Raw genomic sequence first — 18,078 nt, 5'->3', positions numbered from 1 at the left:
CAGCTCCTGAGGTGACTACAGTAAGAGCAAATCTTAACAATAGTGACCTCAGGAGCTGGTTCTTTACTGTAAGAGCTGTGAATCTGTAGAATAGTGACCTCGGGAGCTGGTTCTTTACTGTAAGAGCTGTGAATCTGTAGAATAGTGACCTCGGGAGCTGGTTCTTTACTGTAAGAGCTGTGAATCTGTAGAATAGTGACCTCGGGAGCTGGTTCTTTACTGTAAGAGCTGTGAATCTGTAAAAGTCATCTCCAGCTCAGCGGTCACTTACCAGGCTGGTGCCTGAAGGGTCTTGAGCGTTGACCTCTGCCCCTGACTCCAGCAGCTGTCTGATATCTGACACCATCCTCATTTCCGTGGCTGCCCGCGCCTCCTCTATCTTTTCCTGAGTAATTCCTAAATATATAAAGGGATGAAAAAGAGATCACAAGATAATAGACACAGGAGGAGTACAGGAGAGGAGGAAAAGAGACAGAGCACAGGAGAGGAGGAAAAGAGACAGAGCACAGGAGAGGAGGAGAAGAGACATAGCACAGGAGAGGAGGAGTAGAGACAGAGTACAGGAGAGGAGGAAAAGAGACAGAGTACAGGAGAGGAGGAAAAGAGACAGAGCACAGGAGAGGAGGAGAAGAGACATAGCACAGGAGAGGAGGAGTAGAGACAGAGTACAGGAGAGGAGGAAAAGAGACAGAGCACAGGAGAGGAGGAGAAGAGACAGAGCACAGGAGAGGTGGAGAAGAGACAGGAGAGGAGGAGAAGAGACAGAGCACAGGAGAGGAGGAGAAGAGACAGAGCACAGGAGAGGTGGAGAAGAGACAGGAGAGGAGGAGAAGAGACAGAGCACAGGAGAGGAGGAGTAGAGACAGGAGAGGAGGAGTAGAGACAGAGTACAGGAGAGGAGGAGTAGAGACAGTACAGGAGAGGAGGAGGAGAGACAGAGCACAGGAGAGGAGGAGGAGAGACAGAGCACAGGAGAGGAGGAAAAGAGACAGAGCACAGGAGAGGAGGAGAAGAGACATAGCACAGGAGAGGAGGAGAAGAGACAGGAGAGGAGGAGAAGAGACAGAGCACAGGAGAGGAGGAGTAGAGACAGAGTACAGGAGAGGAGGAAAAGAGACAGAGCACAGGTGAGGAGGAAAAGAGACAGAGCACAGGAGAGGAGGGAAAAGAGACAGAGTACAGGAGAGGAGGAAAAGAGACAGAGCACAGGAGAGGAGGAGTAGAGACAGAGTACAGGAGAGGAGGAAAAGAGACAGAGCACAGGAGAGGAGGAGAAGAGACATAGCACAGGAGAGGAGGAGAAGAGACAGGAGAGGAGGAAAAGAGACAGAGCACAGGATAGGAGGAAAAGAGACAGAGCACAGGAGAGGAGGAGAAGAGACAGAGCACAGGAGAGGTGGAGAAGAGACAGGAGAGGAGGAGAAGAGACAGAGCACAGGAGAGGAGGAGAAGAGACAGAGCACAGGAGAGGTGGAGAAGAGACAGGAGAGGAGGAGAAGAGACAGAGCACAGGAGAGGAGGAGTAGAGACAGAGCACAGGAGAGGAGGAAAAGAGACAGAGCACAGGAGAGGAGGAAAAGAGACAGAGCACAGGAGAGGAGGAGAAGAGACAGAGCACAGGAGAGGAGGAAAAGAGAGAGCACAGGAGAGGAGGAGTAGAGACAGAGTACAGGAGAGGAGGAAAAGAGACAGAGCACAGGAGAGGAGGAAAAGAGACAGAGCACAGGAGAGGAGGAAAAGAGACAGAGCACAGGAGAGGAGGAGAAGAGACAGAGCACAGGAGAGGAGGAGTAGAGACAGAGCACAGGAGAGGAGGAAAAGAGACAGAGCACAGGTGAGGAGGAGTAGAGACAGAGTACAGGAGAGGAGGAAAAGAGACAGAGCACGGGAGAGGAGGAAAAGAGACAGAGCACAGGAGAAGAGGAGTAGAGACAGAGTACAGGAGAGGAGGAAAAGAGACAGAGCACAGGAGAGGAGGAGTAGAGACAGAGTACAGGAGAGGAGGAAAAGAGACAGAGCACAGGAGAGGAGGAAAAGAGACAGAGCACAGGAGAGAGGAGGAAAAGAGACAGAGCACAGGAGAGGAGGAGTAGAGACAGAGTACAGGAGAGGAGGAAAAGAGACAGAGCACAGGAGAGGAGGAGTAGAGACAGAGTACAGGAGAGGAGGAAAAGAGACAGAGCACAGGAGAGGAGGAAAAGAGACAGAGCACAGGAGAGGAGGAGAAGAGACAGGAGAGGAGGAGAAGAGACAGAGCACAGGAGAGGAGGAAAAGAGACAGAGCACAGGAGAGGAGGAGAAGAGACATAGCACAGGAGAGGAGGAGAAGAGACATAGCACAGGAGAGAGGAGGAGAAGAGACAGAGCACAGGAGAGGAGGAAAAGAGACAGAGCACAGGAGAGGAGGAAAAGAGACATAGCACAGGAGAGGAGGAGAAGAGACAGAGTACAGGAGAGGAGGAAAAGAGACAGGAGAGGAGGAGAATAGACAGAGCACAGGAGAGGAGGAAAAGAGACAGAGCACAGGAGAGGAGGAAAAGAGACAGAGCACAGGAGAGGAGGAAAAGAGACAGAGCACAGGAGAGGAGGAAAAGAGACAGAGCACAGGAGAGGAGGAGAAGAGACAGAGCACAGGAGAGGAGGAGTAGAGACAGAGTACAGGAGAGGAGGAGGAGAGACAGAGCACAGGGGAGGAGGAGAAGAGACAGAGCACAGGAGAGGAGGAAAAGAGACAGAGCACAGAAGAAGAGGAAAAGAGACAGAGCACAGGAGAGGAGGAAAAGAGACAGGAGAGGAGGAGAAGAGACAGAGCACAGGAGAGGAGGAGAAGAGACAGAGCACAGGAGAGGAGGAGTAGAGACAGAGCACAGGAGAGGAGGAGAGGAGACAGAGCACAGGAGAGGAGGAAAAGAGACAGAGCACAGGAGAGGAGACAGAGCACAGGAGAGGAGGAGTAGAGACAGAGTACAGGAGAGGAGGAAAAGAGACAGAGCACAGGAGAGGAGGAGAAGAGACAGAGCACAGGAGAGGAGGAGAAGAGACAGAGTACAGGAGAGGAGGAAAAGAGACAGAGCACAGGAGAGGAGGAGAAGAGACAGAGCACAGGAGAGGAGGAGAAGAGACAGGAGAGGAGGAGAAGAGACAGAGCACAGGAGAGGAGGAAAAGAGACAGAGCACAGGAGAGGAGGAGAAGAGACATAGCACAGGAGAGGAGGAGAAGAGACAGAGCACAGGAGAGGAGGAAAAGAGACAGGAGAGGAGGAGAAGAGACAGAGCACAGGAGAGGAGGAGAAGAGACAGAGCACAGGAGAGGAGGAAAAGAGACAGAGCACAGGAGAGGAGGAAAAGAGACATAGCACAGGAGAGGAGGAAAAGAGACATAGCACAGGAGAGGAGGAGAAGAGACAGAGTACAGGAGAGGAGGAAAAGAGACAGGAGAGGAGGAGAAAAGACAGAGCACAGGAGAGGAGGAAAAGAGACAGAGCACAGGAGAGGAGGAAAAGAGACAGAGCACAGGAGAGGAGGAAAAGAGACAGAGCACAGGAGAGGAGGAGTAGAGACAGAGCACAGGAGAGGAGGAAAAGAGACAGAGCACAGGAGAGGAGACAGAGCACAGGAGAGGAGGAGTAGAGACAGAGCACAGGAGAGGAGGAGAAGAGACAGAGCACAGGAGAGGAGGAGAAGAGACAGAGCACAGGAGAGGAGGAGAAGAGACAGAGCACAGGAGAGGAGGAGAAGAGACAGAGCACAGGAGAGGAGGAGAAGAGACAGAGCACAGGAGAGGAGGAGAAGAGACAGAGCACAGGAGAGGAGGAGAAGAGACAGAGCACAGGAGAGGAGGAGAAGAGACAGAGCACAGGAGAGGAGAAGAGAGAGTACAGGAGAGGAGGAAAAGAGACAGAGCACAGGAGAGGAGGAGAAGAGACAGAGCACAGGAGAGGAGGAGAAGAGACAGAGCACAAGAGAGGAGGAGAGACAGAGCACAGGAGAGGAGGAGGAGAGACAGTACAGGAGAGGAGGAGAAGAGACAAGAGTACAGGAGAGGAGGAGAAGAGACAGAGCACAGGAGAGGAGGAAAAGAGACAGAGCACAGGAGAGGAGGAGAAGAGACAGAGCACAGGAGAGGAGGAGTAGAGACAGTACAGGAGAGGAGGAGAAGAGACAGAGCACAGGAGAGGAGGAAAAGAGACAGAGCACAGGAGAGGAGGAGAAGAGACAGAGCACAAGAGAGGAGGAGAGACAGAGCACAGGAGAGGAGGAGAAGAGACAGTACAGGAGAGGAGGAGAAGAGACAGAGTACAGGAGAGGAGGAGAAGAGACAGAGCACAGGAGAGGAGGAGTAGAGACAGAGTACAGGAGAGGAGGAGTAGAGACAGTACAGGAGAGGAGGAGAAGAGACAAGAGTACAGGAGAGGAGGAAAAGAGACAGAGCACAGGAGAGGAGGAGAAGAGACAGAGCACAGGAGAGGAGGAGTAGAGACAGAGTACAGGAGAGGAGGAGTAGAGACAGTACAGGAGAGGAGGAGAAGAGACAAGAGTACAGGAGAGGAGGAAAAGAGACAGAGCACAGGAGAGGAGGAGAAGAGACAGAGCACAAGAGAGGAGGAGAGACAGAGCACAGGAGAGGAGGAGAAGAGACAGTACAGGAGAGGAGGAGAAGAGACAGAGTACAGGAGAGGAGGAGAAGAGACAGGAGAGGAGGAGAAGAGACAGAGCACAGGAGAGGAGGAGAAGAGACAGAGCACAGGAGAGGAGGAGAAGAGACAGAGCACAGGAGAGGAGGAGTAGAGACAGAGTACAGGAGAGGAGGAGTAGAGACAGTACAGGAGAGGAGGAGAAGAGACAGAGCACAGGAGAGGAGGAGTAGAGACAGAGTACAGGAGAGGAGGAGTAGAGACAGTACAGGAGAGGAGGAAAAGAGACAGAGCACAGGAGAGGAGGAAAAGAGACAGAGTACAGGAGAGGAGGAAAAGAGGCAGAGCACAGGAGAGGAGGAGAAGAGACAGAGCACAGGAGAGGAGGAGAAGAGACAGGAGAGGAGGAGTAGAGAGAGTACAGGAGAGGAGGAGAAGAGACAGAGCACAGGAGAGGAGGAGAAGAGACAGAGCACAGGAGAGGAGGAGAAGAGACAGTAGAGGAGAGGAGGAGTACAGACAGAGTACAGGAGAGAAGGAGAAGAGACAGAGTACAGGAGAGGAGGAGAAGAGACAGAGTACAGGAGAGGAGGAGAAGAGACAGAGCACAGGAGAGGAGGAGAAGAGACAGAGTACAGGAGAGGAGGAGAAGAGACAGAGCACAGGAGAGGAGGAGTAGAGACAGAGCACAGGAGAGGAGGAGAAGAGACAGGAGAGGAGGAGAAGAGACAGGAGAGGAGGAGAAGAGACAGGAGAGGAGGAGAAGAGACAGAGCACAGGAGAGGAGGAGTAGAGACAGAGTACAGGAGAGGAGGAGTAGAGACAGTACAGAAGAGGAGGAGAAGAGACAGAGCACAGGAGAGGAGGAGTAGAGACAGAGTACAGGAGAGGAGGAGTAGAGACAGTACAAGAGAGGAGGAGAAGAGACAGAGCACAGGAGAGGAGGAGAAGAGACATAGCACAGGAGAGGAGGAGAAGAGACAGAGCACAGGAGAGGAGGAAAAGAGACAGAGCACAGGAGAGGAGGAAAAGAGACAGAGTACAGGAGAGGAGGAAAAGAGACAGAGCACAGGAGAGGAGGAGAAGAGACAGAGCACAGGAGAGGAGGAGAAGAGACAGGAGAGGAGGAGAAGAGACAGGAGAGGAGGAGTAGAGACAGTACAGGAGAGGAGGAGAAGAGACAGAGCACAGGAGAGGAGAAGAAGAGACAGAGCACAGGAGAGGAGGAGAAGAGACAGTAGAGGAGAGGAGGAGAAGAGACAGAGTACAGGAGAGGAGGAGAAGAGACAGAGTACAGGAGAGGAGGAGTAGAGACAGAGCACAGGAGAGGAGGAGTACAGACAGAGCACAGGAGAGGAGGAGAAGAGACAGTACAGGAGAGGAGGAGAAGAGAGAGTACAGGAGAGGAGAAGAGACAAGAGTACAGGAGAGGAGGAGAAGAGACAAGAGTACAGGAGAGGAGGAGAAGAGACAGAGCACAGGAGAGGAGGAGAAGAGACAGAGCACAGGAGAGGAGGAGAAGAGACAGAGCACAGGAGAGGAGGAGAAGAGACAGAGCACAGGAGAGGAGGAGAAGAGACAGAGCACAGGAGAGGAGGAGAAGAGACAGAGCACAGGAGAGGAGGAGAAGAGACAGAGCACAGGAGAAGAGGAGAAGAGACAGAGCACAGGAGAGGAGGAGTAGAGACAGAGTACAGGAGAGGAGGAGTAGAGACAGAGTACAGGAGAGGAGGAAAAGAGACAGAGCACAGGAGAAGAGGAGAAGAGACAGAGCACAGGAGAGGAGGAGAAGAAACAGAGTACAGGAGAGGAGGAGAAGAGACAGAGTACAGGAGAGGAGGAGAAGAGACAGAGTACAGGAGAGGAGGAGAAGAGACAGAGTACAGGAGAGGAGGAGAAGAGACAGAGTACAGGAGAGGAGGAGAAGAGACAGGAGAGGAGGAGAAGAGACAGAGCACAGGAGAGGAGGAGTAGAGACAGAGTACAGGAGAGGAGGAGAAGAGACAGGAGAGGAGGAGAAGAGACAGAGCACAGGAGAGGAGGAGTAGAGACAGAGTACAGGAGAGGAGGAGAAGAGACAGAGTACAGGAGAGAAGGGAAGGCACTCACCCTGCTCGGCCATAGCAGTCTCTATGTGGTCCAGTGTAACATCGTCCTCACAGAGGTCATAGGGCATGTTCCCGTCAGAGTTCACAGCCAGGAGGTTGGCGTCACTATATAGAGAGGGCTGGGTCATCCCTGACAATAATCTATAATCTATACCGCCACATCATGGTCTCTTACTGTGATACATCTATAATCTATACCGCCACATCATGGTCTCTTACTGTGATACATCTATAATCTATACCGCCACATCATGGTCTCTTACTGTGATACATCTATAATCTATACCGCCACATCATGGTCTCTTACTGTGATACATCTATAATCTATACCGCCACATCATGGTCTCTTACTGTGATACATCTATAATCTATACCGCCACATCATGGTCTCTTACTGTGATACATCTATAATCTATACCGCCACATCATGGTCTCTTACTGTGATACATCTATAATCTATACCGCCACATCATGGTCTCTTACTGTGATACATCTATAATCTATACCGCCACATCATGGTCTCTTACTGTGATACATCTATAATCTATACCGCCACATCATGGTCTCTTACTGTGATACATCTATAATCTATACCGCCACATCATGGTCTCTTACTGTGATACATCTATAATCTATACCGCCACATCATGGTCTCTTACTGTGATACATCTATAATCTATACCGCCACATCATGTCCTCTTACTGTGATAGATCTATAATCTATACCGCCACATCATGTCCTCTTACTGTGATACATCTATAATCTATACCGCCACATCATGTCCTCTTACTGTGATAGATCTATAATCTATACCGCCACATCATGTCCTCTTACTATGATTGATCTATAATCTATACCGCCACATCATGGTCTCTTACTGTGATACATCTATAATCTATACCGCCACATCATGGTCTCTTACTGTGATACATCTATAATCTATACCGCCACATCATGGTCTCTTACTGTGATACATCTATAATCTATACCGCCACATCATGTCCTCTTACTGTGATACATCTATAATCTATACCACCACATCATGGTCTCTTACTGTGATACATCTATAATCTATACCGCCACATCATGTCCTCTTACTGTGATACATCTATAATCTATACCACCACATCATGGTCTCTTACTGTGATACATCTATAATCTATACCGCCACATCATGGTCTCTTACTGTTTGATGAGCATCTCCACCAGGTGCAGGTGTCCGCAGGTTGCGGCGGCGTGTAGGGGCGTCCACAATTCACTGTCACAGGCGTTCACGTCCGCACCGCCATCTATCAGCAACCGAACAATCTCTTCATAATCATCAATACAGCACTAAGGATACAGGAGATAGACCGCTATAATCCGCATCACTGACCCTATATACCGCTATAATCCGCATCACTGACCCTATATAACGCTATAATCCGCATCACTGACCCTATATAACGCTATAATCCCCATCACTGACCCTATATAACGCTATAATCCGCATCACTGACCCTATATACCGCTATAATCCGCATCACTGACCCTATATAACGCTATAATCCGCATCACTGACCCTATATAACTCTATAATCCCCATCACTGACCCTATATAACGCTATAATCCACATCACTGACCCTATATAACGCTATAATCCGCATCACTGACCCTATATAACGCTATAATCCGCATCACTGACCCTATATAACGCTATAATCCCCATCACTGACCCTATATAACGCTATAATCCCCGTCACTGACCCTATATACCGCTATAATCCGCATCACTGACCCTATATAACGCTATAATCCGCATCACTGACCCTATATAACGCTATAATCCGCATCACTGACCCTATATAACGATATAATCCTCATCACTGACCCTATATAACGCTATAATCCTCATCACTGACCCTATATAACGCTATAATCCTCATCACTGACCCTATATAACGCTATAATCCGCATCACTGACCCTATATAACGCTATAATCCCCATCACTGACCCTATATGATGCTATAATCCTCATCACTGACCCTATCTAACGCTATAATCCTCATCACTGACCCTATATAACGCTATAATCCTCATCACTGACCCTATATAACGCTATAATCCGCATCACTGACCCTATATAACGCTATAATCCTCATCACTGACGCTATATAACGCTATAATCCGCATCACTGACCCTATATAACGCTATAATCCGCATCACTGACCCTATATAACGCTATAATCCACATCACTGACCCTATATAATGCTATAATCCGCATCACTGACCCTATATAACGCTATAATCCCCATCACTGACCTTATATAACGCTATAATCCCCATCACTGACCCTATATAACGCTATAATCCGCATCACTGACCCTATATAATGCTATAATCCCCATCACTGACCCTATATAACGCTATAATCCCCATCACTGACCCTATATAACGCTATAATCCCCGTCACTGACCCTATATAACGCTATAATCCCCATCACTGACCCCATATAACGCTATAATCCGCATCACTGACCCTATATAACGCTATAATCCCCATCACTGACCCTATATAACGCTATAATCCCCATCACTGACCCTATATAACGCTATAATCCGCATCACTGACCCTATATAACGCTATAATCCCCATCACTGACCCTATATAACGCTATAATCCCCATCACTGACCCCATATAACGCTATAATCCCCATCACTGACCCCATACAACGCTATAATCCCCATCACTGACCCTATATAACGCTATAATCCCCATCACTGACCCTATATAACGCTATAATCCCCGTCACTGACCCTATATAACGCTATAATCCCCGTCACTGACCCTATATAACGCTATAATCCCCGTCACTGACCCTATATAACGCTATAATCCGCATCACTGACCCTATATAACTCTATAATCCCCATCACTGACGCTATATACCGCTATAATCCCCATCACTGACCCCATATAACGCTATAATCCCCATCGCTGACCCTACATAACGCTATAATCCCCGTCACTGACCCTATATAACGCTATAATCTTCATCACTGACCCTAAATAACGCTATAATCCTCATCACTGACCCTATATAACGCTATAATCCCCATCACTGACGGTATATAACGCTATAATCCCGATCACTGACCCTATATAACGCTATAATCCCCAACACTGACCCTATATAACGCTATAATCCCCAACACTGACCCTATATAACGCTATAATTTCCATTTCTGCAGTACATGGAGCTGCCGTCCTCCTGTGGTCACTCACCTGGTGAAGCGCGGTCAGTCCGTCCTCGTTGTACAGGTTGGCATTGTATCCGTTCTGCAGCAACTGGCGGACTGTAAAAAACAACAGAAAAGGACATTAGAGGGGGTGGTCCCAGTGATAGGGATGGTGGGGTCCTCAGTGATAGGGATGGTGGTGGGGTCCTCAGTCACAGGGATGGTGGTGGGGTCCCCAGTGATAGGGATGGTGGTGGGGTCCTCAGTGACAGGGATGGTGGTGGGGTCCTCAGTCATAGGGATGGTGGTGGGGTCCCCAGTGATAGGGATGGTGGTGGGGTCCTCAGTCATAGGGATGGTGGTGGGGTCCCCAGTGATAGGGATGGTGGTGGGGTCCTCAGTGATCGGGATGGTGGTGGGGTCCTCAGTGACAGGGATGGTGGTGGGGTCCTCAGTGACAGGGATGGTGGTGGGGTCCCCAGTGATAGGGATGGTGGTGGGGTCCCCAGTGATAGGGATGGTGGTGGGGTCCTCAGTGACAGGGATGGTGGTGGGGTCCCCAGTGACAGGGATGGTGGTGGGGTCCCCAGTGATAGTGGTGGGGTCCTCAGTCATAGGGATGGTGGTGGGGTCCTCAGTGATAGGGATGGTGGTGGGGTCCTCAGTCATCGGGATGGTGGTGGGGTCCTCAGTCATCGGGATGGTGGTGGGGTCCTCAGTCATCGGGATGGTGGTGGGGTCCTCAGTCATAGGGATGGTGGTGGGGTCCTCAGTGACAGGGATGGTGGTGGGGTCCTCAGTGACAGGGATGGTGGTGGGGTCCTCAGTGACAGGGATGGTGGTGGGGTCCTCAGTGATAGGGATGGTGGTGGGGTCCTCAGTGACAGGGATGGTGGTGGGGTGCTCAGTGACAGGGATGGTGGTGGGGTCCTCAGTCATAGGGATGGTGGTGGGGTCCTCAGTCATAGGGATGGTGGTGGGGTCCTCAGTCATAGGGATGGTGGTGGGGTCCTCAGTGACAGGGATGGTGGTGGGGTCCTCAGTGACCGGGATGGTGGTGGGGTCCTCAGTCATCGGGATGGTGGTGGGGTCCTCAGTCATCGGGATGGTGGTGGGGTCCTCAGTCATAGGGATGGTGGTGGGGTCCTCAGTGACAGGGATGGTGGTGGGGTCCTCAGTGACAGGGATGGTGGTGGGGTCCTCAGTGACCGGGATGGTGGTGGGGTCCTCAGTGACCGGGATGGTGGTGGGGTCCTCAGTGATCGGGATGGTGTTGGGGTCCTCAGTGACAGGGATGGTGGTGGGGTCCTCAGTGACAGGGATGGTGGTGGGGTCCCCAGTGATAGGGATGGTGGTGGGGTCCTCAGTGACAGGGATGGTGGTGGGGTCCTCAGTGACAGGGATGGTGGTGGGGTCCTCAGTGACAGGGATGGTGGTGGGGTCCTCAGTGACAGGGATGGTGGTGGGGTCCTCAGTCATAGGGATGGTGGTGGGGTCCTCAGTCATAGGGATGGTGGTGGGGTCCTCAGTCATAAGGATGGTGGTGGGGTCCTCAGTCATAGGGATGGTGGTGGGGTCCTCAGTCATAGGGATGGTGGTGGGGTCCTCAGTCATAGGGATGGTGGTGGGGTCCTCAGTCATAGGGATGGTGGTGGGGTCCTCAGTGATAGGGATGGTGGTGGGGTCCTCAGTGACAGGGATGGTGGTGGGGTCCTCAGTGACAGGGATGGTGGTGGGGTCCTCAGTGACAGGGATGGTGGTGGGGTCCTCAGTGACAGGGATGGTGGTGGGGTCCTCAGTGACAGGGATGGTGGTGGGGTCCTCAGTCATAGGGATGGTGGTGGGGTCCTCAGTGACAGGGATGGTGGTGGGGTCCTCAGTGACAGGGATGGTGGTGGGGTCCTCAGTGATAGGGATGGTGGTGGGGTCCTCAGTGACAGGGATGGTGGTGGGGTCCTCAGTGATAGGGATGGTGGTGGGGTCGTCAGTCATAGGGATGGTGGTGGGGTCCTCAGTGACAGGGATGGTGGTGGGGTCCGAGTGGCTACTCCCATTCTTAAAGGGGTACTCCACTGGAAAACATTTTTTTCTAAATCAACTGGTTCCAGAAAGTTAAACAGATTTGTAATAACTTCTATTTTAAAATATTAATCCTTCCAGTACTTATCAGCTGTTATATGCTCCACAGGAAGTTCTTTTCTTTTTCAATTTCCTTTCTGCCTGACCACAGTGCTGACACCTCTGTCCATTTTAGGAACTGTCCAGAGTAGAAGCAAATTCCCATAACAAACCTCTCCTGCTCTGGACAGTTCCCGATATGGACAGAGGTGTCAGCAGAGAGCACTGTGGTCAGATAGAAAGGAAATTCAAAAAGAAAAGAACTTCCTGTGGATCCTACAGCAGCTGATAAGTACTGGAAGGATTTAGATTTTTAAATAGAAGTCATTTACAAATCTGTTTAACTTGCTGGCACCAGTTTATTTTTAAAGAAATGTTTTCCAGTGGAGTACCCCTTTAAAATCATGTTCACGCCCATTAGACTATTTCCAAAATTGTCAAATTCTAATTCCCCATATCTCAGGAACAAGAGGGCGGATCCAGACACTAAAGAGGGGTGTGGTCAGGGGCCCTAATATATTTACTGATCAGAAAGCTCAGGTCACATGTTCAAAGAGAATCATGTGACACTGCAGGGATCGTGCAGCTGCTCAATGTCATGTGACTGTCATGTGACTGTCATGGCCGCAGCCTCACACACTCTACACCCAGATCCCTTATTGAAAATTACCATAACACCAAAGAAAGAGAGTGCAGACCACATAAATGTAATATAATCAATAGTCTTTATTATTTACCAAATACAGTACAAAATACACATAAAGGGCTAAAAGCAATTAAAAAGCTAAACAAAGCACGAGCCAACATGGGAGAGGGGCCATGAACCCCCCTCACCAAGGTCCTGTCCCTGTAATATACTCACTCCGTGCACAATATAAAGTCAATGTATAGATACAATATGACTACTGAATAGAAAGAATAAATGTAGATAATATCACCAAATATTGGCAGCCACAGACAGAGGATCCATAACAATGTGCACAGGGACAGGACCCCAGAGCCCCACGCGTTCCGTCACAATCGGTGACTTCCTCAGGGGGGTTGTGGTCATAATGCCCCCTCATCCTATTTATATGTCTGTACCATAATGATCATACCTGTCAGGTGAGTCTGGAACCATCGCGCCGCATTGTGTGAGTATCGGCGTGGACTTCCGCCCCACACGCCCTCTTCCGGTATCTGGCCGAGAGTGCCATTCAGAGTAATGCAAGCGCATCCGATCATGTGACCCTTAGGGTCACATGACTGGATCGCTGCTTCCCCATTCTAAACTGTCTCGCGCGAATCCATCGAGCTCAGCAGTGTGGTGACCCACGTGACCAATCATGGGTCCCCCATGTGATCACATGTATTGAAATAACTTTATACATCGCGCACACTTGGTTCAATTTTGCGCATGCGGGCCCTAATAGTCTGATTTTTCCAGACAAAAACTGTTATCAGAAGGAGTCCTGGTGATGCCATGGGACCTGAGACTGCAGATATGGACCTCAATCTGGAGACTGGACACTTGAGATGATCCAGACAAGGAGCAGACTTACAGGTCTTTTTTAGACCGTCCAATATGGACTTACTGATTTAGACTCTCTTGGGACGTTACACATGGACTCGAGTATAGAGCAATTGGATGAAGGAAGAGACACTATGCCCCATATTTATACTGTGAATCAATGTGGAAGTATAAATCATGAAATCATATATATATACATATTTTTATATTTTTGGGTTCCAGTCAGGTGACGTCATGGACCATGCGCCATATTGGATGGAGGTGACCTTAATAGTCTATGTGATGTGGGTCTAAGACTAGGCGTGAGTGAATCGCTATTGGGACAGAAGTGGTGCACCTACATCTGCCAATGGTGACCATATGAATGGGAGATTAAGGGGTTATTGTAGCACAGCTGGATGTCTAATTAGGTTATTCTTTTATAGATTTGAAATGAATTATATCAAATCACTGATTGATGAGAATTGATGAATTGTTTTTCTAATTGATCAATTCATTGTTAGTATTTATTGGTATTAATGGATATATAATGTATAGTAATGTACTGTGAGATACAACAGATATACAATACAAATATATATAATGTTGGGCATTATATTCAGTATATTTCAATAACATCTAGCATTGTGCTAAATACTAATTTTATTGTACATTAATATTATATTTAGATTTATTTATTTTGATTATTTATAATAGTTCACTTTATTTTATTTAGTTTCTTTTTTCTTTTCATCTATATTTTAATATTTCTTTATCATATGACACATAATATATTATATATCACACATTTTCCTTTATCTATTCATCTTATATGACACAGAATAGATCACATGTAATATATTTGAATCATTCATTTTGGGGATAATTGTAAGTTTAGAATTCTGTTTTATTAATAATTTTGATGTATTTTCGTATACTCTATGTTCACACTGGCAGATGTGGTGCATTGCTTATGTCATAATTTAGTAAATACAAAGCGAATTCTCACTCACCATCTTGCAGTAAAAATCTGGAAAAATCAGACTATTAGGGCCCGCATGCGCAAAATTGAACCAAGTGTGCGCGATGTATAAAGTTATTTCAATACATGTGATCACATGGGGGACCCATGATTGGTCACGTGGGTCACCACACTGCTGAGCTCGATGGATTCGCGCGAGACAGTTTAGAATGGGGAAGCAGCGATCCAGTCATGTGACCCTAAGGGTCACATGATCGGATGCGCTTGCATTACTCTGAATGGCACTCTCGGCCAGATACCGGAAGAGGGCGTGTGGGGCGGAAGTCCACGCCGATACTCACACAATGCGGCGCGATGGTTCCAGACTCACCTGACAGGTATGATCATTATGGTACAGACATATAAATAGGATGAGGGGGCATTATGACCACAACCCCCCTGAGGAAGTCGCCGATTGTGACGGAACGCGTGGGGCTCTGGGGTCCTGTCCCTGTGCACATTGTTATGGATCCTCTGTCTGTGGCTGCCAATATTTGGTGATATTATCTACATTTATTCTTTCTATTCAGTAGTCATATTGTATCTATACATTGACTTTATATTGTGCACGGAGTGAGTATATTACAGGGACAGGACCTTGGTGAGGGGGGTTCATGGCCCCTCTCCCATGTTGGCTCGTACTTTGTTTAGCTTTTTAATTGCTTTTAGCCCTTTATGTGTATTTTGTACTGTATTTGGTAAATAATAAAGACTATTGATTATATTACATTTATGTGGTCTGCACTCTCTTTCTTTGGTGTTATGGAGGTCTTCATTAGTAGCACCCATTGTGTATTCGACATGTGGTGAGCCCCCCATTCTTTTAGAATAGCCCTTATTGAAAATGGCGCACGAGCCAAATCTGTGTCACACGTAACGCGGCATCTATAGGAGTGAAATGGCAGTGCAGGGGTTAAGGAGGGAGGAAGCCGAGAGATTTCCTGATCCCTGAGTCAACGCCGAGATCTCCAGCAAACAGCACGTGACCGCGCCAAACCTCATCCCTCACCGTGAGCCAGGAACGTAGGCGTTACCCCCCATGAACGTGCGCAGAGAGCGGCCGACCATAACACAGGGGGCGCCGCGGGGAGAAGGACATGGCGGCCGCTGATTACAGGGTGTGGGACACAAAACCGGGTCATTATATAGGGGAGGGGGGACACATGCAACCGAGACCACCCTGCTCTGTCATCTCCGGGGGTCCCCTCCTCTGTCCCGTCATCTCCGGGGGTCCCCTCCTCTGTCCCGTCATCTCCGGGGGTCCCCTCCTCTGTCCCGTCATCTCCGGGGGTCCCCTCCTCTGTCCCGTCATCTCCGGGGGTCCCCTCCTCTGTCCCGTCATCTCCGGGGGTCCCCTCCTCTGTCCCGTCATCTCTGGGGGTCCCCTCCTCTGTCCCGTCATCTCTGGGGGTCCCCTCCTCTGTCCCGTCATCTCTGGGGGTCCCCTCCTCTGTCCCGTCATCTCCGGGGGTCCCCTCCTCTGTCCCGTCATCTCCGGGGCCCCCCATATACCCCCATCCAGGGGGGTAAATACCTCGCGACAAATAAACCTAAGATAATTGAGACAGATGTGAGGAGCCCCGAACGTGGACGAGACGAGGATAAAGGGTTAACCCTAAGGCATAATGTTACCATAGCAACATGACAATAGAGACACCAGGGATGACTTTACACCATTCCAGCAGACGCCTGGCATTGAGCGTCCTGAGACTATATACACTATATACTCTAGCCTGGATACAAGATGAGATACGGTGGGATACATGGAGGCTCTAGTACCCTGTTGGGCTCCTCTAGCCTGGATACAAGATGAGATACGGGTGGGATACATGGAGGCTCTAGTACCCTGTTGGGCTCCTCTAGCCTGGATACAAGATGAGATACGGGTGGATACATGGAGGCTCTAGTACCCTGTTGGGCTCCTCTAGCCTGGATACAAGATGAGATACGGGTGGGATACATGGAGGCTCTAGTACCCTGTTGGGCTCCTCTAGCCTAGATACAAGATGAGATACGGGTGGATACATGGAGGTTCTAGTACCCTGTTGGGCTCCTCTAGCCTAGATACAAGATGAGATACGGGTGGATACATGGAGGCTCTAGTACCCTGTTGGGCTCCTCTAGCCTAGATACAAGATGAGATACGGGTGGGATACATGGAGGCTCTAGAACCCTGTTGGGCTCCTCTAGCCTAGATACAAGATGAGATACGGGTGGATACATGGAGACTCTAGTACCCTGTTGGACACCTATAGCCTAGATACAAGATGAGATACGGGTGGGATACATGGAGGCTCTAGTACCCTGTTGGGCCCCTCTAGCCTGGATACAAGATGAGATACGGGTGGGATACATGGAAGCTGTAGTACCCTGTTGGGCTCCTCTAGTCTGGATACAAGATGAGATACGGGTGGGATACATGGAGGCTCTAGTAACCTGTTGGGCACCTCTAGCCTAGATACAAGATGAGATACGGGTGGGATACATGGAGGCTCTAGTAACCTGTTGGGCTCCTCTAGCCTAGATACAAGATGAGATATGGGTGGGATACATGGAGGCTCTAGTACCCTGTTGGGCTCCTCTAGCCTAGATACAAGATGAGATACGGGTGGATACATGGAGGCTCTAGTACCCTGTTGGGCTCCTCTAGCCTAGATACAAGATGAGATACGGGTGGATACATGGAGGCTCTAGAACCCTGTTGGGCTCCTCTAGCCTAGATACAAGATGAGATACGGGTGGATACATGGAGGCTCTAGTACCCTGTTGGGCTCCTCTAGCCTAGATACAAGATGAGATACGGGTGGATACATGGAGGCTCTAGTACCGTTTGGCTCCTCTAGCCTAGACACAAGATGAGATACGGGTGGATACATGGAGGCTCTAGTACCCTGTTGGGCTCCTCTAGCCTAGATACAAGATGAGATACGGGTGGATACATGGAGGCTCTAGTACCCTGTTTGGCTCCTCTAGCCTGGATACAAGATGAGATACGGGTGGGATACATGGAGGCTCTAGTACCCTGTTGGGCTCCTCAAGCCTAGACACAAGATGAGATACGGGTGGATACATGGAGGTTCTAGTACCCTGTTGGGCTCCTCTAGCCTGGATACAAGATGAGATACGGATGGGATACATGGAGGCTCTAGTACCCTGTTAGGCTCCTCTAGCCTGGATACAAGATGAGATACGGGTGGGATACATGGAGGCTCTAGTACCCTGTTGGGCACCTATAGCCTAGATACAGGATGAGATACGGGTGGGATACATGGAGGCTCTAGTACCCTGTTGGGCCTCTCTAGCCTAGATACAAGATGAGATACGGGTGGGATACATGGAGGCTCTAGTACCCTGTTGGGCACCTCTAGCCTAGATACAAGATGAGATACGGGTGGGATACATGGAGACTCTAGTACCCTGTTGGGCCTCTCTAGCCTAGATACAAGATGAGATACGGGTGGGATACATCGAGGCTCTAGTACC

General features: G+C 49.5%; 1 protein-coding gene across 1 annotated transcript; it reads right to left on the bottom strand.

The window, feature by feature from the left end:
* Positions 1–271: 271 nt before the first annotated feature.
* Positions 272–10,090, bottom strand: LOC130326298 (protein phosphatase 1 regulatory subunit 16A-like; the record flags this gene model as incomplete). Its single annotated transcript, XM_056553349.1, is given in 4 exon segments — positions 272–396; positions 6,744–6,847; positions 7,930–8,075; positions 10,014–10,090. Coding segments are annotated over 3 exon segments (243 nt in total), but the record flags the coding sequence as incomplete, so codon positions are not given.
* Between the last annotated feature and the right edge of the window lie 7,988 nt (positions 10,091–18,078).

This window comes from Hyla sarda, unplaced genomic scaffold, assembly GCF_029499605.1.
Source record: "Hyla sarda isolate aHylSar1 unplaced genomic scaffold, aHylSar1.hap1 scaffold_2829, whole genome shotgun sequence".
In the NCBI taxonomy this organism is placed as follows: Eukaryota; Metazoa; Chordata; class Amphibia; order Anura; family Hylidae; genus Hyla; species Hyla sarda.
Note: the sequence above shows the minus strand (reverse complement) of the source record. Positions and strands in the feature narration are given on the sequence as shown.